Source organism: Ipomoea triloba, chromosome 4, assembly GCF_003576645.1.
Source record: "Ipomoea triloba cultivar NCNSP0323 chromosome 4, ASM357664v1".
NCBI classification, from domain to species: Eukaryota; Viridiplantae; Streptophyta; class Magnoliopsida; order Solanales; family Convolvulaceae; genus Ipomoea; species Ipomoea triloba.
The window spans coordinates 32632469-32658809 of record NC_044919.1 but is presented as its reverse complement, the minus strand read 5'-3'; the positions used below and the strand labels follow the sequence as shown (position 1 = coordinate 32658809).

At 34.0% G+C, this 26341-nt stretch overlaps 4 protein-coding genes across 6 annotated transcripts; 2 read left to right on the top strand and 2 right to left on the bottom strand.

The window, feature by feature from the left end:
• Positions 1-1291: 1291 nt before the first annotated feature.
• Positions 1292-4130, bottom strand: LOC116015390 (uncharacterized protein At3g17950-like). 3 transcript variants are annotated; one of them, XM_031255440.1, is made up of 4 exons: positions 3572-4130; positions 3440-3485; positions 3072-3224; positions 1292-2089 (listed from the first exon to the last, which is right to left on the bottom strand). In XM_031255440.1, exons 2-4 carry the CDS (start codon positions 3449-3451, stop codon positions 1604-1606), a joined length of 651 nt encoding a protein of 216 aa, XP_031111300.1. In that variant the 5' UTR covers positions 3452-3485; positions 3572-4130; the 3' UTR covers positions 1292-1603. The 3 variants fall into 3 exon arrangements, with proteins under 3 accessions (XP_031111300.1, XP_031111299.1, XP_031111298.1); XM_031255439.1 differs by having other exon boundaries at positions 3440-3481; XM_031255438.1 differs by having other exon boundaries at positions 3440-4130.
• A 3442-nt stretch (positions 4131-7572) lies between these two features.
• Positions 7573-8467, bottom strand: LOC116017549 (cyclin-dependent protein kinase inhibitor SMR14-like). The gene has a single exon (XM_031258161.1). The coding sequence runs from the start codon at positions 8336-8338 to the stop codon at positions 7745-7747; it is 594 nt and encodes a 197-aa protein (XP_031114021.1). The 5' UTR covers positions 8339-8467; the 3' UTR covers positions 7573-7744.
• An 8818-nt stretch (positions 8468-17285) lies between these two features.
• On the top strand, positions 17286-19863 carry LOC116017119 (actin-like). Its single transcript, XM_031257650.1, has 5 exons — positions 17286-17396; positions 17900-17972; positions 18097-18490; positions 18797-19410; positions 19545-19863. Exons 2-5 carry the CDS (start codon positions 17913-17915, stop codon positions 19608-19610), a joined length of 1134 nt encoding a protein of 377 aa, XP_031113510.1. The 5' UTR covers positions 17286-17396; positions 17900-17912; the 3' UTR covers positions 19611-19863.
• Positions 19864-21668: 1805 nt separating this feature from the next.
• On the top strand, positions 21669-25308 carry LOC116016176 (U-box domain-containing protein 33-like). Its single transcript, XM_031256340.1, has 6 exons — positions 21669-21933; positions 22503-22621; positions 22966-23072; positions 23397-24147; positions 24322-25044; positions 25123-25308. Exons 1-6 carry the CDS (start codon positions 21669-21671, stop codon positions 25306-25308), a joined length of 2151 nt encoding a protein of 716 aa, XP_031112200.1.
• Positions 25309-26341: the final 1033 nt, after the last annotated feature.

Sequence of the window (26341 nt, the reverse complement as noted above, 5' to 3'; positions counted from 1 at the left end):
ATGGAAGCTAAGGAGGAAAATACATAATTTTAAATTTAGTGAATTTTGAAATCCAATAAACTGTTGACGATGTAAACAAAGTTGATTGGAATGGGATTGTTAGCAATGGGCAGAATGAAACTAGATGTGTGATGAAAGATGAATGTGAAGTGGTTTGGTGAAGAAAGGCCACCAAACATAATTGAGGGTCCCAAGTTACAGTTAGGCTTTTTGTTTTCATACGTTTGTTGATATTTATGAAAGGGATGTATCGTAGGTAAACACTGCACGTATATCTATAATCTATCTATGTTTGACGGATGGTGTGTTCATTAAATCGATGAATCCATATAAAAGTGATGCCTGATGGGTGTCTTTCTTGGTTGGTCTCAAATAGATATCAGCATACACATTGTTAAGCATAATAAATAATATATAAACATAAATGTACAATCTAACTATCGACTTTTAGTTGAGATAGAGGGTATGTTTCAATTTGATATCAGAGTCATCTCAAAGATCATGGGTTTGAATCTTTGCGTCAAGGGCGAATTGTTGTTTTCTTATTTACATTTTGGTAGTGTAACTCTAAATTTTTACTTTTGGTCAAATTTATGCTATCCCCCTTCATTTTTAAACGAGGTATAGTCATATTTTTAAATGCCTTGCAAGACCCGGTCTAAATGTGGAATGCGGATGATTGCTGACTTGTATGCTGGATAGCCATAATCAACAAGAGAGGTTCCTTTTCATAGTCCACATGAAGGGTTGAATTTTTTATTTTTTACTTTTTAATATAAAAGCATTTTAAAAAGAGAGGATATTTAATGAGTAAAAGATATTTGCAATTGTTGTAAGATTAATTTAATGATGTTTAATTGGAGAATGTTGTGCGTGTAACAAGAACATGATTACATAAGAACAAATTAAGCCAATTATCTGCAGACTGCCTTTTTAAATTTATGATTTATTCACAAAGATATCGTCATCTCTTCCACAGCGGCTCAACCATTCTTTAATAAATTTCGTCTGTTAAACATAAATTATGAATATTCAAGAATTGAAAGCTGAAAATATCTGTAGCAGGTGGCAAAACATTGATGTGACACAGAAACAAACATTTCTTGACATTTGGGTGCCACCAAAAAAAGGTTGAAAGTTCACATGATCCGACCGGAAGATGAAGCTTTTATAGGACGTGTGTAGTACGACAAATACATAAAAACACAGACCATTCAACAAACCTCATGTGTGATCAGATCTGTCTGTGTTTATCTTTCAATTTCAAATCTTTGATACAAAACCAAACACCTGTGTGATCGCATCGCATTGCGTGTGATTAAGTTGATATTTAAAATAAGATGTCAGGCTCGAGTCTCACCTGATACATTATATATCTGTTCTTGAAGTTCTTGTGAGTTTACTAATCACAGAGTCGTGTTTTTTTCGATAAATACTCAATCCTGTGAAGTAGATGACAAAAATATGTTTCAACATCACTACAAAGGAGTAATTTTTTTTAGCAATTCCAGACCTAACAAAACAAACAATGGGAAAAATGTGAATTGAAAAGTAAAGGGTCTAATAAGGAATCAACATCATACTAATCCTTTGACCACAAAGTTTAACCACAAATGCATGGGAACAATACCAGTGGAACACCCTGATCTTGTTCAGTGTCTAAAGACCTGTTTCCCTGGGCCCTTCCAGCCCATGGACTCAGCTGGGGAGGGGCAATGCGGTCATTTGCGAAGAGTGAATTCGACTCTCTATCGTGCTGCACCAAAGCGTATTCGTCTGGCCCGTAGATGAGAGGGCTATGGTGGCTTCTCCTGTGCCCATTTGCAGCCCTTCTTTCCACAGCTAGAAAATGGCCGAGCGATGCAGTGTTGCTTCTTATGGCGCTCTCGGCATCAGTGCTGTTTCTTGGGCACAATGAGAAGCACCAGGCAGCTCCGGACCTCCTAGTGTAATTCTTTTGGACTGCTTGATTGGCTTCGACACTCGAGGGTCTTGCCCTCGTTGATCTTCTCGAGAGGTTAACGATTCTGGAAACACCAATTAGGCTTCCTAGGGTTGTGCTCCTGTCATGGAAGAATGACCCTGTGGACTGCATTTCCATGCAAATCAAAAAATCACATTTCCACTCGTTTAAGTTATGATTACTTAAGTCGACAAGATAACATTGGAGCAAAAACCAACTTCCTGTTCAAACTTCAAATTACAATTCAACTTTCTGAACACAACATTATAACAAGATACCAGTTAAGACTCAAACACAAACTCTTCTTGAATACACTATGGCATGTCAAATAGCTAATGATCATTCCCTAGATAGACACAACGGGAGGTGTATATCTTGCCAAGTTGCATTCTCTTTCCCGGTTATTAGAGTTACACTGTTATACATGGCCTGGGAACAAAACACAGAACAAGGATTAAAATCCAATTAGTATTTGTTGAGTAATTTGGCCTCTATATTCATTCCCAAATCCTAGTACTTGTGTCAGCCAAGCGTGAACAAAGACTGAAACTTCACAAGCAAGGACAACTGAGGTAAAACTTGTCACTTCCACTAAGTATTCAGATATGTAATGTCATCGATTTCATGTCAAGGTACATTCACGGGTGAAACATGTTACTTCCATTACACATGAATGAGCAGAACGACAGTTCCAGAGCAGCAATAAAGTTCTGAACTTCTGATAAAGGGTAGAAACTGGATCGTCCTCCTCCGGGGTGAAACCGTGTTACTTCTACTTAAAGATGAAGATTGAATATCCGATTAAGTAGTAATTAGTCACTAATTCATACGAAACAGAATTAATCTAAGCCAAAATGATGGATATTAGTGTAACAAAAATGGGGCTCCATTATCTTTATGAAAGAATTAGATAACCAAACTAACTTGTGCTTGTGGTAACAGATGTTATTAGGTATTCATGTTGTGTCTTGTCACATTGAGCAGGAATACAAGAAAGTGCAGGATTCAAAACACAAATATATATATTACTAAAACTAATAATTTAGGGAATCTATAAAAGAGAAAAGAAAAGAAAAAGTATTTTAACTATTTCAAGAATGGAACTGACCTCACTGTCCAAGTCCGAGGAGGAATCTGTAGAGGAAGCAGGGGACTCACTGAGTAAAGTGTTGAAAGATGTTGATCCAGACAAGTAGTCTCTGTTTCTCACTACCCCTACCCTTAAATTCAGAGGCTGCAGACCTAGAGGCCACCCTCCTTCCTGCAATCCATCAAATCAAATCATTCAATCTTTTGAAGAAAAGATTTAAAAAATCCAAAAATAAAAAAAAAATTAAAAAAATACACAAAGATAAGGACAAGAGTGTGCAAGAGGCTTCACAAACTCAGTACCCAGCTTCAGAAAACTGATCTACAACAAGCCAAGCAACCCATATGGGTTATTCCCAAACAATGAGGGTCAAGACAACATAGTACCTGCTGAGCCATAGGCACCACTGTACTACTACTTTTGCCCTTCTGTCTTGAAATGATTTTCAATCAGTTAGATACACACAAAGCAATCACTTACAACCTCAATGCCTAATGACAAACAATCAGTGAGGTTACCTAGCATAGGATCCTAGGATAAGATATCACCAGCCACACCAAAGAAGAGGTGTCATATCCTAAGTTTATTCCACCAAGCAGAAAAAATGCAGTGAAGTGAAGATTAACAAAAGAAAGATGCTTTACATGCAGAGATAGAAGATGGGGTCTTAAGAAACAAAGGGGGGAAATGGAGTCAAAAAAGAAGGGCTAATGATGCAGGAAAGAACTTATCATTCCTATGCAGTAGTAATGTGGAGAAGCTGTTGATTGCTTTTGTTCTATTGATGCCAATAAGAAACAGGAGAATAATTATGTGTAGAAAAAGGTGGATAAAGCAGACAAACATAAAACCCCGTAAACAGATGCAAATGTTGTCAAGGCTGCTAATAAAGTAGCCAAAGCTGTTCCAAACCTTGACTGTCCTAGTCAAATTAATGGCATTATTAACAAAAAGATAGATACTCCCCACCAAATGCAAATCTCTTGGCCTCTAGGGTTTATTAGTTTTCCCTGTCTGGCTTGTCATACATGCAAAGCTTTACCCGATTCACGAGAGAATCTTGAAATTATATATTCAGACATTCAGAACCATGTCTAGGGCTCAACTAAAGTAAGATTTAAGGAACAAAAAACCGGTTCTTGACAATAAATTTCATCAAACTTTCTCCCATGATTCCATGAATGAGGTTAAAGTAAATGGACAGATTTCCTACCTGCAATTGCACCCACTAAATCCATCAAATTGATCCAATAGAGACATGAGAGTACCGGCTTGTAGTCTCTTTTTCAGAAATGGAAATGATTGAAGCTTTTGACCTGCAAAGGAAGAAAAAATGGGCGTGGGGAGTGGCCCATTGGATAGAAGGTCATTTTCTGCGGGTTCAGAGAGAACCCATTATGGACAAAGGCGCGTTTGGGGCAGGTACGGTGATGGAGACGATGCAGGGATCCAATGTGAGTGAAAATGATTTGATCTTCCATTAGGCGTTGAATGATTGTGCTGCCTCTTGGGCTGCTAGTTGCTCCTTTTTCCATGAATCAAATGGCCTGCACTCCCCAAATCTGGCCCAAACCGATTTGCAGACACCTTTTTCAAACAAGCATTTGAGCTTTTAGCTTTACATTATAGCCTCCGCTCCGTGTACTTTTGTCTGGAGAAGAAATGGAAGGCCCATTTACATTTAATCCTGGGTCTTCTAATCTTCTTATAGGGCACAATATTTGAATCTCCATAGTCAATGTAGTTTTTGTGCCAAGGGATTCCACTGTGAGGGAGTATCTTAGCAAAGTTAAGGTTTTAAATCGCCTTCTTGCAGAAGTAGGTCAACTAATTAGTTTGGATTAATATAATCTCTATCTATTCAAAGGCATTCGCTCTGAGTATGCGCGATGATCTGATCTCCTCATTATTAACCACTAAAGAACCTGTGACAATTATTCAACCCAATGACTACTATTTTGTTCATGACAAAGTAGCATCAAAAGAGTTACAAGTAAACTATATATCTACAAAAATTAAAGACCACCTGATTGATATCTTCACCAAGTCACTAACCACAACAAGCTTAAACGGTGTAAGAGACAAACTTAATGTTCTCCCTAGAAAATCTTAAACTTGAGGGGATGTATTAGGACTCTATACTATAGGCATAATAGAATTCATTCTCTCTTTTTCTGTATTATTGTTATCATATTCCTATTATGACTGAGACTCTTTACATCATTGTAAATAAATATCCTCCTACACTTTTAATATAATAAATTGACCAATAATAAAATCATTTCCAAAAGTATTGTTTTCCCTAACCTAGGTTCACCAAAGAAAAGTATATTCATCATGTACGTACAAGCCTAGGATTCCTTTTGTACAAGGCGCAAGGCCGGACAACATGCATGTAAAGCAAGCAATAGTTAGTGCAAGTCATACATATTGCCGGTGAATGCGGTTATTATTACAGTAAGGCCATTTGCATGTATCTGCATTTTGCCCTACGACAAGGGTACATTCTTGTCATGCTTTGAGGACACTTCCAATATTATTTTCCCTCAAATTTTCCTTTACCATATGATTTCGCGTGTTTAATGTTGTTGTTACGTTACCTTTGTCATTTAATTAACCGCCGTATATTAATTGAATACTATCATCATATCGGTGGCCGGCCGGCCACATTTTTATTAACCATTTGATTAAGCCGCCAAGAAGAACATTACAAGCTCATTATTTACGAATATATATACTTAACTGATAATAACTTCCATTATCGCCAAAGACCTTGTGGTCTAGTGGCATCCGGTGTTCCGGTTTACACTCCCAGTCTCAGTGAAAGCAACTGTTGACTCTTTGTAAAATACTACATTGTAACAGAGTCAGTCGCACTCAAAAGAAAAAAAAAGAAAAAAAAAGCCTTCCATTATCATATATGGTAATAATTAATTAAATAGGTGCTTAACTAACACGTATCAAAGAAATTTAGTATCGGAGCGGAGGTATACCCAAAATAAATGTTACATATGAGGGGTATAGTAGTGTGTGTAATGACAAATATATCCTTTAATTTAGTATCGGGGCGTTAAATCGGTTAAAATACTTATTATGAAATTATTTCAATTTTGAGCACTCAAATATAATAACAATTCTAAATCGAGTGCTTTGTAGGCTGAAGAATACCTAAACTATACCATTCATGAAATACTATACTCTACATTAAAGAAAGCGGGAATGATGATTGTCTAGGAGTTCTTGATCATGTTGAATAAAAATATTTACAAGAAAATTTGTAGCACAGTTCTATTCACAGTAGTTATTCAGCATCTAAGATGAGATTGTTGCACTATTCTTAGTATGAAAATTTTTAGTCCAAGTGGAATCACATTTTAATTTAGTTGATCCATTATTATGATATATGAATATAATGCAGTTGCACAAAATGATGGGTTGGTCGATCTCATGTGACAAAAGTTTAAAAGGGGCATAAAAAGCAATGATGAATGTCAATCAAAAATAATATTAAACGACAAGCGAAACAACCTTGATGTTAGCTATCTAGGATCCCTATCTTTCTGCCAAACCGAATATCCCTTTCTTTCTTTTCAACTTTTTGGTAAAAAAAAGTTCATAACCACGATGGATGTTTGTTTCTTCACAAAGTCAAACGCTGCCTGCCTCTCCATCATGGTTTTATTGACAAGGATTCTGAATGTAATTTATTAACTAAGATCATAAAACAAAATTTATTTAGAATATTAGATAACACGCGTTGTCTAATATTTTTTTATAAATTAAAAGATTTTAAAAGTAATTTTACCGAGAACGTAACTAGTAACACTCTTATCCTTAGTTATAATATTATAATGATCATTCAATTATAAAATACATGAAAAAATGTAGTGTAGGTAGTAGAGCTAGCTCTAATATGACACGGTAACATGTAGTTGCCCTTTCGAGTAGATATTGGCTCTTTTTGTTTTTATTTTATTTTGTTTTTCATCTGGCATCTGTACAATTGTGAAACTAGCTAATTCGAGTTCTATATGCGTCACGTTTGCAGAGTTGGAATTTTACTTGAGAAAAAGTAAACCTCCGACCTTGTAGTTCAATTTAGTCATTCACTTACCAACTATCTTAAATTATTGAGTTATTGACTCTTATTTTTCACACTTCAGACTCGTGAAAGTTCCGAAAGAAAAAATAAAAAGAAATGAAAGGGAGAAAATAACAAAGGAGTTAAGAGGAGGAAAATTTATAATTCTATCATATTTCATGAAATATATCTTTATACATACCCACTTATAATTAATATATAAAAAATATCAAGAAAGTAATTATGATTTTCTATAATTTAGTATCCAATATTACAATTTCCTAATTTTAGGAGCATGATTATCCTAAGATTTCCCCTCTATGCTCTTACCATGCATAATTAGACCCGAAGGAATAGGAAAGTTACCAAACTCATATCATAATAATGTAACCCAAAAAGAAAAACCCAAAAAACAATTAAAAAGAAAGAAGAAGAAGATTTAAAAGAAAGAAAAGAAAAGTTAATTAATAGATGAGATATATGTTATAGAGATGAATTGTACATACATTGAATTTGCAGCATTATACAGAAGCAAATCTGCATCTAGCTTACTTGTAAGTCAAATTATTATGATGAATAAAGCAAGGCTGAAAATAAGATTAATCATCAATTAACTACTCCTAATTTTCTTGATCTTTTTACCAAGATCAGCCAGAAGGAGTGGAGGAAACAAAGATTCAGTCTCATCTGACAAATCAAGAAAAACCCTTTTGTGACAACAACCTCTTCTCTTTGCCGGCACAGCCTTTGGCTTTCTCGGAGCCGGCGGGCAAGCCGCCGGGATCTTATACTCCGGCGACGTCGGAGTTTTACACCCTTGTTCTTCTTCTTCTTCTTTCTCCTTGTTTACAGTAGTGTTTGTGAGTTTCACCTTCAAAGAAGAAACCAAAACCTCGTATCTGTTCTCTTCTTCCTGGTGTTTTTCGAAGACTTTCCCGTTATTGTCTCCTTCATGATGCTCTGATTCTAAATTTCTGGAAGAAGACGATGACGTAACCATCTGACAAGTTTCTGGAAACTCCAGACTGGGTCTTGATGAGACTACTGTTGTTTCTCTTAAGAAGTTGCAGTCCATGGAGTTTATTAGTGCGGCCGCTGATAAGTCTTTTTCAGAGAGAAAAATAGTGGAAGCGATAGAAGAAGGAGAATTATTTAATTTGGTTGGGATATTAGCCATGAAGAAGGGTTTGAATTGTGAGAACATAAAGTGTCAGTGAGGTAATGGCAAGAGGAATAGACAGTGAGCAAGCAAACAACCTTAAAGGCAAGGTAAGGGGTTTTGAATAGTGAGGCCTAGATACCTAGGAGATGAGAGCTGAGGTGAGGTGAGGTGAGGTCGAATTCAAGAAAGATATAAAGGAGAGGAAAAAACAAAAGCTATGTATTTATAGCCGGAGAATATAATCATCAAATCACAAATATATAAACAATATAGCATGACATTACCACCATGTTCAATTTCTCCATTAAAAAAAATTCAACCAAAATGTGAAGTAATTAATAAGCGAATTGTTAATAATATCACACGATTAATTGAACTCTTATAGGAGTGTGTCATATTAGAATGTAAGGTTTTTTTTTGTTTTTTTTTTTGAAAATAGAATGTAAGGTTAAATCTTTATTAATGTCATACATTTAGTACCCTTTCACTTTCATAAATAATAATAATAATGATAATAATAATAATAATAATATCTTAAAATAATAATAATAATAATAATAATAAACTTTATTTTTAAAAAAATTAAGTTGGACTTGGACCAAGTTGGACTTGGGTCCAAAAACGACGCCGTTTTGTTGATTTTTTTTTTAAATAACATATTGGCCTGAAATGTGGAACACAAACTCTACATTCACATACACTATACTCTACATTCACAATTTGTAAACTCTACATCCACACATTACAGGGTTATATGTTTAGTAACTATACTACCACTGTTATGCATTCACACATTCAATACTCTATATTCACAGGTCCTATACTCTATATTCACAACTTGACAACTCCACATTCACACATTACAGGGCTACAAGTTGCTAGAACTTCTTAACTCTATTACAGATTCACATATGCATAACTCTACATTCACGATTTTTATACTCCATATTCACAATTTGAAACCTCAACATTCACACATTTCTGGGCAACTCTACATTCACACAATCATAAGTCTACATTCACGATTTCTATACTCTACATTCACACTTTGAAACCTCTACATTCACACATTTTTGAGCAACTCTAATTCAGCAATGTGTTTACTAAAAAAAAAAAAAAAAAAAAAGACAAAACGACGTAGTTTTGGACCCAGGTCCACCTTGCAGCATAATCTGCGAGCAAATTTGGCATAGTGAAGACTAATTTTTATCAAGTTTGAAAGCTTGCATTACACCTATCAATTTATTTTTAAAAAAATTATAAAGACAAGAAAAGGCATGTTATCTTGTCATCACCACTACTTTCAGAGATATATAACTATACATTACGAGTCAAATCCTATCCATATAATCTGATTATCTAAGTCAAACTTAAATTACATCAGAATTTATATCGGATCTCACCAATTCAACTAAGACATAATAAAACCACCAAACATGTAGTTTAACCTCTCACTATTTATTTATTTAATCTTCAAAAATTTGGTCAACATTTAAAACTTTAATTTGGAACTTGATGTAGATGGTGTAAGGGACCTGCATTAAAAATATCACACAAGAATTGAAGCATAGACAGCCATATGTGTCAAAATGCATTGTGTTACTTTAACCCAAAAAAAAAACATATTGCTGATTTACCTATAGGAAAGACTAGATAGATCATCACAGTATTTTATTTTAATTTTTTTTGGGTATAAATTCAAAGTAAAAGAGTATGAAAACAATATAATATTAACTTTATATTCAATATAAATTTCAAGTTTTCACTATTCACCTTGAAGTGGTAACGTGTATAGAAAACATGAGTGTGAATTGATTTTAAGAAATTGTTTTTTGGATTTTAGCTTTGTTGGGTGCATATATGGTTAGGATCTGAGAGAAGGTAGTGGATGTCTTCAATTAATAGCCTTCTTCGGCGAAGGATCCGATGCAAAATAACAAACATGCATCTGATCTTCTCTCTATATATCCCTTTCAGAGTTAATTAATTTGCGGAAATGGAATATTTTTGACATTAATTAAAAATGTGCAGTCAGAGATTAATTAAGTGATTAACGCAATCTGCTTTTGTGATTTCTTCGCACTTTGAGGCATCATTTCACGTGCTTCGCTACAGGGAAACAACCTCTCTACCTAGCTAGCTACTTCCTATTCATCCCACGTCAAACCTAACCCTCTTAACTTTTTTTTTTTTTGGACCGTGTTTTTCACCCTACTGTATGTAATTAAGCAGTTTTACTTTAATAATTTTCCGGCAAAACTTTACTAGTATACTGTTGCATGCATGTCTGATCTAATCTACTTGTTTAACACTACGTTAGTACGTTATACTGACTATAATAATACTTTGTCAAAAACTCAAAATGGCTTATTTTACATAATGGTATCCTGGGAGTCCTCAATTAAAATATGTTTTTTTTTCCTTTTAACAGAGTTGATAGGTAGAATTAATATACAACTATATAAACTTTTCTCAAAAACATTTAAGTTTGATTTTGTAATTGTTAAGACAAAATTTATAAGTCTTTTAAAGCTTTCAATATAATATGCTAGAACCCCGATGTTGGTTCCACCTACAACTATAGATCAGATGTTGGTTCCAGCTAATAAAGTAAAGTTTTAATCAATAGGATCCAAATTAAAGAGTCAATGGGTTTAATTACAAAATGGGAAATATAATGAATTGAAGTGTATAGTAATTAATTTGGTAGGCATAATAAATATAATGCACATTAAATGAAGATGGAGTTAAGTCAGTTCATCATATCTGTGTGGGGTGTGGCTTCACATGCCCCCCCCCCCCCCCCCCCCCCCNCCCCCCATGCATATATCGCATCATATTATCCCCACCCATTGTGATGAACGTAACATGCATTCATCTCTCTTATCTTATAATGTCATGTAGAGTGGGCAACATCCATTATTCTTTTGTGTCATATGTATCTTAGGATTCTCTTCTCCCATGTTAAATTTAATTTGTCGCTTAGCTTCGATTCCTTCCAATCGGATTTCATGTATGTACGTAATATGTTCAATTCGGTCTTGGTGTCTTTCTATTTTTAAATTGGTAATTTGTGTCACATTAATTAGTGTATATATATCTTTCTATTTTTAAATTGGTAATTTGTGTCACATTAGTTCGTGTATCTAAAATCTAAAAACATAATAAGTTTCAATTCAAATTATACCCCTGATTTATGTCTGTTTTCTCTGTTAAAATTTTGCATACATTATACTATATATAAGAATTGTACTGTACAATTTTATGGACAAAAATACCATTGCTGTTATAATTAACTTCTGTTATATTTTCATTATTATTACCATTCACATGCATACACAATATTTTTTTCTTTTATTCTTCAAAGGTAATAATGTATGTTTTTTTTTTAGTACTATTGACTCTGTTACAATGCAGTATCTGTTCATAACTACTTTCTCAACCTACTGAAGCACAAAGAGTCAATATCGCCTCCACTAAAGCTCGAACCTACTCCCTTCCATAATGTATGGAAACATGCTATTATAAGAAATAAGTTTGATTTCATTAAATTTTATTAAATCTTACTATAATTATATTTATTAATATATAATATCTAAATTTCTTATTTTAATAATATTAATCATATCATAATTATTATTCAAATTATAAGCTATACTTTTATTTAATATAATATGAATTCTACAACTATACATTTTTTTTAAAAAAATTATATGCTATAATTTTTTTAAAAATATTTTAATATTTAGTATTAATATTGCGCATATGTTTTTGCGCATCGTGCATATAAAATACTAGTATGTATATATATATAGACAATTAGACAGACAAACAACAACAACAACAACTCTAACATTATTCACTTGAAATCATCAATGTGAAAGCTTTTTTTTTTTTTTTTAATACTTTGAAAAAATGATCAATTTATCCTCTAATTATTTGGCAAATCAAAATAAAATTTTAATGTTAACAAAATGTATAAGTAATGGATTGAAACAGCCACATTGAGTCAACAATTTAGCCATAACTAATAATGGACTAAAATAACCACTTCCCCTAATTTTTATATCAATTATTTTTCTTAGTAGATACTCGGTACATTTTTTATATTTTAAATTTAATTTATATTAGTTTTTAAAATTTTAAAACCCGGCCTGTAAAAAAAAAATTAGTTTTTTAAATATAAATAGTCAAATTTAATAATTAATAAATAAAATTTTAACAAAATAAAAAGAGGACTAGTTTGAGTTTCCAATACTCCATAGTAAACAAAACAATTGAAAAGTAAAAAAGAAAAAAAAAAAAGAAGAAGAAGAAGAAGAAGAAGAGATAGTATTGCCATTTTATTTCTTAAAATCATATAGCTTTTCTCAAAAACAAAAAAAAACAAAAAAAAAAAATCATATAGCTAATCTAGCTTACTAGCTAGCACATAAATATAGTCAAAATGGATAAAATATATATTTTCCGTTTTGGGTGTATAGTTTGGTAGCAATTAAAAGAGAGCTTAGTAACCCAATAGATTCCAATAAAAAGCAGAAAAAAAGGGGAAAAAAAATAATTTCTCATCATTGCTCTCATCATGCATCAGATCAGAAGATAAATGATGATGAATTGCATGACTTAAGGTGTAAAAAGTCATGTGAGATTGCTTGGATTTCACCTTCCATCTTATGACCTTTTGGTTTTATGGATTTTACATAAAGTACCTTTTCCTCCCAACTTTAAATATAAAAATTAAAGTCCTAAAATAATAGTCGGGTCGAGTATGATTATTGTACCAGAAGACTGCGAGTTCAATTCTCGTTAACACCATCTCGAGTGGAGGTAACTTCAATCAAGTTGGTCATTACATAATTACAAGTTCAACTCACCTATTGGTCGTTATGGATTTCTCTTGTGGGATGTTACTCAAAAATAATAAAACCTACGTACTTAACCTAGTCCTTAAAATTTTACTAATAATGTATGCAATGTGCAGTAATAAATTAATGGAAATAAGTACATAAATAGAAAAATACCAAAGTCCCAAAAGTGAAAGCCATTTTCCACTTTTCAGAAAAAGAAGTTTTATTTTTAAATTAAAGAACTGTCGCAGTGCTTAAATAATAAAAACTTGTTAGCACACAAAAACATTGGATAATAATAAAAAATAATAATAATAATAATAATAAAGTTAGGATAAAGTGGTTATGATGGTTACGAAAAAAAAGGAAATTAAAAAATACTATACACACACTTTGATGACACATAATTGCATCCCATACTCATGCTTAATTATTTTGCTTCCCAAATCCGATCCCACTTATTTATCATTATCATCATGTTTCTACCATCCATTACAATCATGTCTTTCCTCACCACTTTCCATTCCTACTCCAATCCATACTTTTCCCCGATTTCCATTTTCTTATTTACCAGATCAGTTAGTTGGGATTCGGAGGAGTTCACATGCGTTGCAAATCAGTGGTAGCGTTGGATCATTTTCCCTATAAATATTATTAAACTAACACTAGTATTTTCGCCCGTGCGTTGCACGGAATGGATTTATTATAATATTTTAAGAATATTTAGATCGATATACAATTATATAAATTATAACATCGAATATTGTATAGCGCAATTGATGAAATTGATTGGATCGATTATGTTGTTTGGTGTTTTCTTTGCTTGAATTAGAGCAAATAATTGTATTTAGATAATAAAAATAAAGAAAATTATATAAAAAAAATTATAATATTGAACGTGTACATTTATTTGATTATAAGATTAGTGCAAAACTATAACTCAATTAATTGAACGAAATATATATGACTTGTTTGTCTACAATTATCTTAAAAAGATCGATATGTAATATGACTTATGTAATTATATTATTACTAAGATAAATATGAGAAAAATGAGAAATAATTTAATTATAATTATTATAAAAATAAAATCAACGACCAGTGTTATTATCATAATAATTATTAGGCAACTATTATTAGTCAATTACACTAATATATGTGCAATTTTACTTTTATACCTTAAGTATATTAATTTTCACCCTATTACATTTAGTTTTTCTTCCTCCATATTTGAATGAATTAATTGTAACTATTATAAAAAATCTAACAGTCATGTTTAATTAATTTTTTTTAAGTTTAAATAATTTAAAGTTTTCAAAATGAAAGTGTAATTAATTTTTTTCAGTCAATTAGTAATATCCATTCCTTTTTCCAATTTGCCTAATTTCCGTTTCCTTTTCCATTATGATTTTTTTTATATTTTCAATCAATTAGTAAAATCAGTTTTCTTTTTCATTTTATCTTTAATATTGTCTGGGTGGAATTTCACAAAGGATGATTTTATTTTTATTAATAGTAGTATAGATATAGAAGTATAGATAAGTATTCGAATTATTATTATTGGTGTAAATAATAATTAATAAATTATTTTTTCTTATAAAATTATGTAGAATTAGTTTCCATTATTCTCACAATTATAATGGTTTAATTATTCTCAGAATTTGGTAAATAAAATTTTGTTACCAATTAAACTTTATTAATTTTTTTTACAAATTAATTAATAATATTAGTTTGCGCGGGAAAGTTGAAGGGGAAGATTTTTCTTTTATTAATAGTATTGATATGTGAATATAGAAACAATATTAGCAATTAATAGATATTAGTTAATTTCCATTTTACCAAATAAGGTTTATTAATTATTTGACCAATAAAATATTTAATTAATTCACTACAAAAGTTTTGGCGGGAAAAATGAAATAGAGGATTTTACTTTTATATATAGTATAGATTTCTAGTTTGATGGCGATCGATATACAAAAAATATTGAATATAGATGACTCAAATTTAATTGACTAGTTATCTTGACATTCTAAACCAGAAAGCTAACCTAAGTTATAAGGTTGGTTTTAAGTCACAGAAACATCATATCAACTATCACTGTCTTGAGAATTACAGCAATGCCTAATACGTGTCACAACTTACCTAAGCCACCCATTGTAATCCACCATGCCAACCTTCTATATTGATTTATGACATGCGATCCCTGCTCCGATCCGACCAGTTTTATAATTACTATGCTCAGAAGATTTTTTTTTTTTTTAAAGTCTAAACAATTTTCCAACCTAAGCTAATCACAACCTTCCGAGCTCAATCACCTATAACTGAAAATTGTACTTAACATATATTATCATAACCAATTATATTATTACATTACTCTACTATTTCTCAACTATACATACACTATAATACTTCGTAACGTATATATCCTAAACTATTTACCTATCATAATTATATAGTTGAAGATTTGAAGGAAGACAGAGATGATATGGTTGACTAAATCAATACAATGTTTTGATGTTTGTCCCTATCCTGCCTGCCTACTAGTGCTATATATCTTCTTCCTTTCTACTCCCTACCGGCATCTACTCTACTGCATGTTTGTTTGTTTTGTGGAATATATATATATATATATATATATATATATATGTATATATAGTAAAGTTCAAGTATGGTTGCGCCTTCCTGTGCGGTCGGTGCGGTTTACACCACTCAATGTTAAGAAATGGACCACACAAATATGCACTATTAGATACACATCACCACAAAACACACCACTATGTATAAAAAAAAGTACACCACACAGTGTTCAGAAATGCACAATTAGAAACAGGGGAGTAATGAAGTGTTTTTATGTATTTTCATTATGGTGTGTTTCTTAACATTGAGTGGTGCATTTCTTAACATTGAGTGGTGTAAACCGCACCGACCGCACGGGAAGGCGCGACCACATTTGAATATATATATATAATGTCCGCTGCATGCCAGTCCCCACCACGTCCGCCGTTCCGAACATTATAATTATAATAATATAATATACTCATCAGTATAATATACCTAAGCCGGATTCCGGCAGCCGGCCATCTTTATCGCTCCACTTTATTCTCAGTGTTCAATCCCTTGCTTCTCAACTTCTGCGTACGTACACCCTCGATCAGCCAAGTTGTTCAAAATTCAAATAATCAGTTTGATAATAACAATTTATTAACCTCATAGTTTATTGATGAGGGCATTAACCTTCATAGTTTGATGAGGGCATTAACCTTCATAGTTTAAATTGGTCAATAGACAATTTAATCTGACTAGGATTAGGTAAATTTTATCTAGAGACTAGAATACAATGTACTTTTGAATAGTTGTGGTTAATTTTTCTATAAATAAAAATTAATGTATTTATACTGTCACTATATATATGCATCATCATTGCGGTCTTGCGGAATATTATATAAAGAAAATGCAGTATCTACTATCTAATAATATTACTACTTGTTTTAGAAAAAAATTATATTTTTAATCTTTCGGTTATACTCGCGATACATACTTGGTCCCTTTGTTATGTGCATAACTATCTTTAACCACTAATAAGTTATGCACAAAGTAATGGTATTAGTTTCTCGAGGATTATATTTGCCACCAATATACTCCGTATCATTTAATAAAGTGGCGGATTTGATTCATCACAAACTAAACTCGCCACTTTGAGCATAACTTAAGGGTTAAAGATAGTCACTTATATACTTATATAATTCAAGAATCAAGTCTGTACCACATGTATAATTGGAATACAAAAAAATACAATTTTTCCTATATTCTAATAATATTTTCATTTTATTTTATAAATAGTAATATATTGAATCTATTTTAAGATTTATATTTAAATTTGAAAAATAAATTGATTTTGATATTACATTTTATTGCATTCATGGGCCGGGCCGTTACTCTTGAAAAAGGCTGAGAATCTAACATTGTATTGGGCCTAGTTCGGCAAGTTGGAAGCTCAAAATATGGCGAGCCCATAAAATAAAATGTGAGTAACCCAGAGATGCGGAGACACGTGTGTGTAATAGACCAGTCAACGACCGGACAGCGACAAACAAGATCAGCCGGGTTGTAAAGGCCGAGAAATCGGGTTTAGCATTTCTGATCGAAATTCTTGTTGGGCCTTGCTTCAAATTAATAATCTGTCTCTCATTCTTGCAATTCTCTTTCCCTCTCTTCAATTCATACTCCCCAATCACCTTAATCTTAATCTCAAGGTCCTCTCTCTCTCTCTATACATATATATATATATATATATTGTTCTTTTCTGGGTTTGCTGTTGCATTACCTACATTTTATGCATAATCTTGTCTGTGATGGTGATATTGTTGAGAAACAGGATTCTTGAATCATATGTTTGCCTAGATTTATGATCATGTTTTCCTCCCTTTCAATGACACAAGAATTTGCTCATATTTGTACAGTAGTGTGTAATTTTTAGTGTTGAGAAACAGGATTTTGTTTCTTTTTGTGATCGGTAAAGGACTACAACGAGATAAATTAGCCTAAATTATTCATAATTGACTGTCTCAAATCAAGAAAGCTAATAGATCACTCCCATGGATGGTTGAACCTATAATCTTTTGTTACCTGTCAACCTGATCAATTTCGCTAGAGTTGTTACCCGAAACAGGATTCTTGAATCATATATTTAAAGCAGTGTGTAACTTTTAGTTGTTTTGATATCCATTATCCGGTTTCCTGTTTTCATTTTGTCCAGCTATTGATTGAAGATGGCAGAAGGTGAGGATATTCAGCCACTTGTGTGTGATAATGGGACTGGAATGGTCAAGGTACCAAATGTGAACTTTTGTTTGAGACTTTGAATCAAAGATTAAAAAATGCCTTTGTGTTATTATGATGATACTATACATTCCCTTTATCATTAGTGTATGGCTTTATTGTGTTAATGAGTAGGCGGGATTTGCTGGAGATGATGCTCCAAGGGCTGTGTTTCCGAGTATTGTTGGGCGCCCTCGTCACACAGGTGTGATGGTTGGTATGGGGCAGAAAGATGCGTATGTTGGGGATGAAGCGCAATCCAAGCGTGGTATCCTATCTCTCAAATATCCAATTGAGCATGGTATTGTGAACAATTGGGATGACATGGAGAAGATCTGGCATCACACCTTTTATAACGAGCTCCGTGTGGCTCCAGAAGAGCACCCGATTCTGCTAACTGAAGCGCCCCTTAACCCTAAGGCTAACCGTGAGAAGATGACCCAAATCATGTTTGAGACGTTCAATGCCCCTGCAATGTATGTCGCCATCCAAGCTGTTCTTTCTCTTTATGCCAGTGGTCGTACAACTGGTGAGTCCTCGTTTGCCAATCAATCCATTTTCACTTTGTGTTGCATTGTCTCGTCTTGAAAGTCGAGTTGTCAAAATGAAACATGTGTTGATGGATGCCTAAATAATGCTATTTGAGACACTGAATGCACTTGCAATGTATGTTTCCATCGTTTGCCAATTCATTTTCACTTAGTGTCGCATTGTCTCAATCTTGAAAGTTGAGTGTCAAAACGAAAAATGTGTTGATAGATGCTTAAAGTTTACTTGAATTTCTTCTCGAGCTATTAGAATTGCGTTTGTTGACACCATTATATGTATGCTCTAGGTATTGTCTTGGACTCTGGAGATGGTGTGAGTCACACCGTCCCCATCTATGAAGGATACGCTCTGCCACATGCTATCCTTCGTATTGATTTAGCTGGTCGGGACCTCACAGATTACCTCATGAAAATCTTAACCGAGCGTGGCTACTCATTCACCACCTCAGCAGAGCGAGAAATCGTGAGGGACATGAAGGAGAAGCTCTCGTACATTGCCCTCGACTATGAACAGGAATTGGAGGGATCCAAGACCAGTTCTTCAGTTGAGAAGCCCTATGAGCTACCTGATGGGCAAGTGCTGACTATAGGCTCAGAGCGTTTCCGCTGCCCCGAAGTCCTTTTCCAGCCTTCAATGATCGGAATGGAAGCTGCTGGCATTCACGAGACTACATACAACTCGATCATGAAGTGCGACGTGGACATCAGGAAGGATCTGTATGGAAACATTGTCCTCAGTGGCGGCACCACCATGTTCACGGGAATTGCTGACAGGATGAGCAAGGAACTCACTGCACTGGCGCCGAGCAGCATGAAGATCAAGGTTGTCGCCCCGCCTGAGAGGAAGTACAGCGTCTGGATTGGAGGCTCCATTTTAGCGTCCCTGAGTACTTTCCAGCAGGTGAGTTTAATAAGAATTACACTCTGCAATCTCTGCATCAAACATGTTTTCGGCATAATATATTGCATTTTTGCATTCTCCTAAGAAGACATCATAAGTACTTAAAGAGACACAATTTTAATGTTGGAATGCAGATGTGGATTGCAAAGGCAGAGTATGATGAGTCTGGTCCCTCCATTGTGCACAGAAAATGCTTCTAATTCTTCTTCAGAACTTGAGTTCCAACAATAGCTACAAATTTATTTATTTATTTATTGGGAATGTTTTTTTTTTTCTATTTCTTTCTCCATATCAAATTTAGAATAGAAGGTAATTTTTGTTTTTTACTTTCAAACTTTTGGAAGGTAGTTTTTCTTCAGGACATTTTCTTCCTGTTCTCCATTTCAGTTGTAGAATGGAATAAATTCAAGTTTTCTTGAATAAGGGAATAAATTCAAGTTTTCTTTTCTTCAATTCCTCTGTGGTGTTTAATTGTTTATTGCAATTTTAAGATGCTAATGAGAAATTTTTAAACATTATACATTTACCATATAAATCTCGAAGATAAAATTTCAAAAATTATGCATAAATGGAAGTGTCTAAAAAATTAAACATCCACTTAATACCATATACTTAACATTACATCAAATTGTTATGATGGAGATGCATTGTATCAAGCAATTGTAATGAAGATATAACACATAAGCTTTACAATCACAATTACTTAAATATCTTGACACTATTATAGTCATGTGTCTTTATCTTATTCATAAGCACGTACCAAATAAAACTCAAACTTATTTGATGCTGTGACACTTCAAGTTTATATAAGTTAGTCCTTTTTATCATATTTATGCAAACTAGTTAAGTGTTTAGCTCAGCCTCCCTTCGCATGCAAAACCAAACACCCACATTTTCTTGGGATACAAAATTTTAATTTAAACTTTCAAAGCTTGCAATCACAAAATGATGTATTTGTCTTTATTAAAATCAAAGCATAACTTTTCTTGATTAGACGTGAATTAATTGAACTTTCCTTCCTTTACAATTAAATAATCAAACTTTGCATTTTGTACTTAACAATTATAGATAATCCTTAAATAAGAACTTCATCTTTGTCATTATACCATACTAAGGGTGTGTTTGGTAGTCCGAAAAATGATTTCTGGAAACCATTTTCTGGATTTTTGGTGTTTGGTAGTGCCTGGAAAATGCAGTCAACGGAAAATAATTTATGTTGACCAAGAAAAATGAAGTCATTTTTTCAGAAAATGACTTTCGAAATTTTTTTTTTTTCCGGAAAATCATTTTCCAGACTTGGCTTCAACATTGTTTTTTGGCCTAAATGGCCACATATGTTACGGAGTACTTTTTAAAAGAAATATTATTAATTATTTTATATTATTATTATTATTGTATATGTTTTTAGGTGCGTGGTTTGTGTTCTTAATGTGCGCAGTGTATTCTCAACTGAAGGTGCACCATTTAAAAACTGTAGGTGAGTGATTTATGTTTTTAGCTTAAAGTGCGTGATTTGTGTACTTAAGGTGCGTCGTTTTAATGCTAAGGTGAGTACCGCATAACCGTATGGGAAGATATATCCATACCTGAACCCTTCTCTCTCTCTCTATATATATATATATATATATAAATAAAGCATGCATGCAATATGAAAAGCTTACTAAACCATGCATGTATACGAAAGCCGAATAGTGATTTACTATGTGGATTTCAAATTGCATATGAAGTCGAAAAGTGGATGTAGAAGCACTTTGCTGATCAACTATTCGACTTCAACATTATATTGCGAATGAATTCTCTGAATTTTTAAATCTTTTGTATATTTATTAAGATTTTTCATAAAGTTTTTTTCCCTCCTCTTGAAATTCTTTCAAAACAGAAACTTATTTTCTAAATAAAATAAATAAACTTTTAATAAAATTTCATTCAAAATTTAAAATAATATTTTAACTTTTCAATTAAACCTTAGAATATTATTTAACTTTAATAACATAACATTATTTAAAAACAAACGTACTTCATAAATATCCAACGCAAACTTGAGCAGATTTTGATGATCACTACGCAAATAGACGGGATTATATATGCTGTAAATTCCATATTACAAGAATTTAATGACGTTCTTTTTCGCTTTGCATTCAATAATAATCTGCAACAGAATGAGTGTTGCTGTAATGTTGTGTCAATCTTTATTTTAAAACTGAGAAAAATCATATCATTCAATTCATCAGATCAGTTAACGGGCACACTACTGCAGGATGGAGTTGCTCAGCCCTTTCTCTTCTGCGTTGCCTCTGGCGAGCTTCCGGCGTGGGTTTTACCGGACTACTGTTCATATGGAAATGAAGACTTCCCGGCGATCGCCGGAGGGATTGGAAGCTAACGATAATAAGGTGTACGTGGCAGTGGGGAAGTCATTTGAAAAGGCAGTTGTTTTGCTTCAGTGGGCTTGTAGGACCTTTGGGAACTCTCAGATTTGTATTCTTCATGTTCATCAACCTTCTCCTTGGATTCCCACTCCCGGTGACTCTCTCGATCTCTCCCCCTTTTTTTTTCTTTTTTTTTTTTTTTTTTTTATTTATTTATTTATATACTAAGGAGAAAAACTGTAATCACTATTTGGAGGCTGGTATGTTCAGATAAACTTCACCTTGATACCCTAATTGGTAAAGGACAGAAAACTGAACTTGTAAGTTACCCAGTCAGGTTGTCCCAATTCATTAAAGTTTTGATCTTTGGTATTCTTGTGCAAGTTTGTAAAATGGGTTTCCATGAATCTGTCTGTGCTTCATTTCTTGTAAAGAGAGCACAAGTTTTTTGCTTATTCAGTTCTGAGTTAAATTGAGTGGCCTTCTAGTAATTAACATGCATGTCTATTCAATTGCACAATTGCAGCTATGATATGATATTTCAAAAGCTTCCATATATACATTTATGGCTTTTAAGATAAAGTTTGCACATTTGGAAAACTGGAAAATTAAAGATTGTAGATTTTGAACTAAATTGTAGAAAGTAAAGGGGTATCCATAATCAGTAGTTCATTTATTTTGGTGAAGTATTGTTCAATGAGGTTCATTTAATTCCTTCTCCAGTGGGAAGACTACTTGCCAGTAAAGCCAATGCAGAAGTGGTATCTGCATTTAGAAATGAGGAGAGGGAAGTGATGAGGAAACGTCTATATAATTACTTGAATGTATGCTGCCAATTTAAGGTAATCTTTTCTCTAATCTTCTTGAATTGGGTGTAATTTAGTGTATAAACAGTTTGATGAAAGTGGCTAAACCACAGCCACTACCTGAAGGTGTGCTGAGTAAACCATGTCTTGTAACCCTAGTCAGTAAAGGATCACAAGAAAATAAACCACGCTAGGTTGCTTATAGCTGGCTCAAACCAAGAAGGCCAATAGGCTGTGACCGGTTAGGAGTTGAACTTGTAACCTTAACAGTGTTGTCCGGGTGTTCATCCATTCTTAATCAGTGTCAAAACTAGCTAATTATGCATTTCAAAGTCATTATGTGTTTACTGTTTAATTGGTCCTTATTAAATGGCATGCAGGTTAAAATGAGCATTATTACAACTGAAGCTGGTGAAGTTCAAAAGGGGATTGTGGATTTAGTAAAAGAGCATAACATTAGGAAGCTTGTTTTTGGAGCTATTCCTGAGTGAGTGCCTTTTAGTTTTTTTCCAGAATTCATCTCCATTTTGTGCAAATAAGTGATTTGTTTGCTATTGATTGTAGCATTCCTTAACTGTTCCAATTCTATTCGTGTGAGCCTACATCGGTGGGCTTTAGTAAACAACTTTGCAGTGCAAATCTCAAATGTTTCTGTTCTTTATCAACTAATGTTTTCACAATAACATTCCTTGTTTATTGCTGCCAAAGCTCAATATTTCTTGAATGTGTTGTTCCAGCATGCATTTCTTGTCTTTAGACATGCATGGAGTTTTCATTTCCTGCACTCATGTTAATATATAATTGTATACAGTAGCATGAAGGCGAAAAAGAGCTCTCGAAAAGCAAGTTATGTTGCTAGAAATGCTCCGCTGTTCAGCGAGATACTGTTTGTCTACAAAGGGAAACTGGTTTTCATCAGAAAGAGTTGCCAATTTCCAAAATCTGCTGCAGCTCAATCTCAACTTTCCTGCAACAATGAGGCTGTTTTCGTTCCAAAATCTCCGGGGTCAAGCTCTGTTACACACATACCCTCTGCTGGAATACAAAATTTAACTCGAATCAAAGGAATACCAACAGATGGTGCTTTGTCACTTAGGGTACCGAATTCAATAAGCATATGCAATCTGCAGACATCCACAGCTATATCTAACAATGCTAGCTCTAGTACCAGTGTTGCATATACATCTGTTGGACAGAAAGCTTCTCCCGGTTTGGAAACAAACAATCGGTATGCTACAAAGTTAAAGCTTTTACAAGTCTCCACATCAACTCTCAAGAAGGAGAAGCAGGTGTTACAGCAACAGAAGGACGGGTGGGCTAATCACCGGGGGAAGAGTCATGGACGAGGTGAAGGAGCCATTGAGTTTACAAAAGATTCAAGCGAGTTGGTGGAGTTTTCATATTCAGATTTGCAGATAGCAACTTGCAACTTTTCAGAGAGCTTCAAGATTGGGGAGAGTGGATATGGTACTGTCTATAAAGGGGAAATGTTAGATAGGACTGTTGTCATAAAGAAATTGCATACACATAATCTGCAAAGCCACTCCGAGTTTCTCCAACAGGTCCAAAACTCGCTCTGAGATTATATGCATTTCTTCTCTGCAGTAATTTATCGGATTCATCTTATGTTTTCTAAATCTGAATAACCATTTTGTTTGCTGAAGTTACATTTTACCTAAATTATCATTAACTAACATGTTTGTCAAATACCTTCAACTTCCTTTCTTGATATCCAGGTTGAAATTCTTGGCAAACTACATCATCACCATCTGGTAACTTTACTTGGCATATGTCCTGAATCATGGTCCCTTATTTGTGAGTATTTACCCGGTGGGAACCTCCATGACCGCCTTTTCCCTAGGACTAATGTTGGTCGCTTAGGTTGGAAAATCAGAACAAAAATTGTTGCTGACATTGCTAAAGGACTGCTGTTTCTGCACTCTTCCAGCCCTGAAAAGATTGTGCATGGCAATTTGAAGCCTGAAAATATTCTTATTGGTCCTGACAACACCTGCAAAATCTGTGATTTCGGGATATATAGGCTGCTTCTGCCACAGACCCTGCGTTGCCCAAGTTTTTCCCGTCTTAGTGAACCAAAGGGTGTTTTTAGCTATACAGATCCAGAGTTTCTTGAAACGGGGAATCTGACACCCAAGTCAGACATTTATTCCTTTGGATTGATCATACTTGAGATTCTAACTGAAAGAGCCTTGCCAGGACTATCAAGTGAAGTACGCAGGGCACTTGTGTCGGGAAATTTGGAATCCGTTTTGGATTCATCCGCTGGAGAATGGCCTGCATTTGTAGCTAGGAAGTTGGCAGAACTTGGAATAGATTGCTGTGAACTATACAGCAGATATAGGCCTGAATTAACCCCGAGTATTGTAAACGAGCTCGAGGGCTTACAATGCTTGGATGAGCGAGCAGTGCCATCCATTTTCTTGTGCCCGATTTCACAGGTCAGTAATGTCTTCTTCTGCATACAATCTTCTGACAACATTGTTGCAGAATGTTGATGTTCTTTTGCATTGTTTCAGGAGATAATGTACGATCCTCGTGTTGCAGCAGACGGTTTCACCTATGAAGCAGAAGCCATCCGGGAATGGCTGGGAAGTGGCCATCATACTTCTCCATTGACCAACTTGAAACTAAGACACCTGGAGCTAACTCCCAACGATTCATTGCGCCTCGCAATCCAAGATTGGCTATGCAAATCAGAGTAACATTTTAGTTCATGTTAAAACCGGTGTTTAATGGTGAACCGGGCTGATTATATTATGCTATTACATTTTAGTGAAACTCTAGCGTGCCAAGGCACGCGCTCTTTATGTTTAGTGAAGTCATACCATTCGTGTTACATCATTGATGAAGTAAGAGGCATAGTTGCATCAAGAATCAAGCAGCCATATATGGTCCCCCCATATTGAAGTTTCATAACATTTTCATGAACCCTTTTTTCTCTGGTATTAATTGCAGCATGAGTACATAGCTGTGCATTTATAAATCATAACCTAAGAAGAACTTTCTTGTTTTGAAATTTTCTTTGAAAGATAAGAAACTAGAGAGAATCTGGGCTGTTGATCTCATTGGTGGGGGATTGTCATAGGCTAAATTCAACACCTGCATACCAGAAGTTGGTGGCACAAAATTTATGACAGGTTTCAAAACATTTACTGCAGATGAATCTAATGCCCCAACTCTCCCACTTGCATTTTGCATTCACTACTCCCCAACTCCAAAGTTAGTTAGCAGTTAGAGTAGCTATAATGCTACATGATATGATGATGGATTCTTCTTTTGGTAAGCTCTGCTACACCTAGTTGCTCATGTACCCTTTGCCAAGTTACTGATTCATCTTCATTTAGAATAGTCAATAGTCTATTAATTAGATGGGAACATTAGTGGATTATACACATTGTATACTGATTCATCTTCATTTAGAATAGTCTCTTAAGATTAAGATTGAGACTTGATAACTGCATGGTGGAATTACACCCAATGTGGTGGGCTTCTCGATGGTCATTCCACTTAAGAGGCTGCTGAGCTGAGCTAAGCTATTGTGATTTACTTTTCTACCATTATGTTTAGTCGAGGTGTACGGGCCCTTGGGACGAGAGAATTTGACCTTTATTATTTTTGTGAGCAAAGAAATAAGAATAAAAATCCATACCGTCCTATCTCACATTCTCACATCTAGTATGGTCACCACCACTCACTATTCTAAAAAAAGTATGAGAACCTCATCCCAATGGTTCT

Bases quoted from the DNA above. Each gene is read 5' to 3' on its own strand.
- LOC116015390 (XM_031255438.1), bottom strand. The intron at 2,090-3,071 runs GTCAGTTCCATT...ATGGAAATGCAG, and splicing joins CCTCGGACTTGGACAGTGAG to TCCACAGGGTCATTCTTCCA.
- LOC116017549 (XM_031258161.1), bottom strand. From the start codon at position 8,338: ATGTTCTCACAATTCAAACCCTTCTTCATGGCTAATATCCCAACCAAA.
- LOC116017119 (XM_031257650.1), top strand. From the start codon at position 17,913: ATGGCAGAAGGTGAGGATATTCAGCCACTTGTGTGTGATAATGGGACT. The intron at 18,491-18,796 runs GTGAGTCCTCGT...TGTATGCTCTAG, and splicing joins TGCCAGTGGTCGTACAACTG to GTATTGTCTTGGACTCTGGA. The intron at 19,411-19,544 runs GTGAGTTTAATA...GTTGGAATGCAG, and splicing joins CCCTGAGTACTTTCCAGCAG to ATGTGGATTGCAAAGGCAGA.
- LOC116016176 (XM_031256340.1), top strand. From the start codon at position 21,669: ATGGAGTTGCTCAGCCCTTTCTCTTCTGCGTTGCCTCTGGCGAGCTTC. The intron at 21,934-22,502 runs GTGACTCTCTCG...TTCCTTCTCCAG, and splicing joins TCCTTGGATTCCCACTCCCG to TGGGAAGACTACTTGCCAGT. The intron at 24,148-24,321 runs GTCCAAAACTCG...CTTGATATCCAG, and splicing joins ACTCCGAGTTTCTCCAACAG to GTTGAAATTCTTGGCAAACT.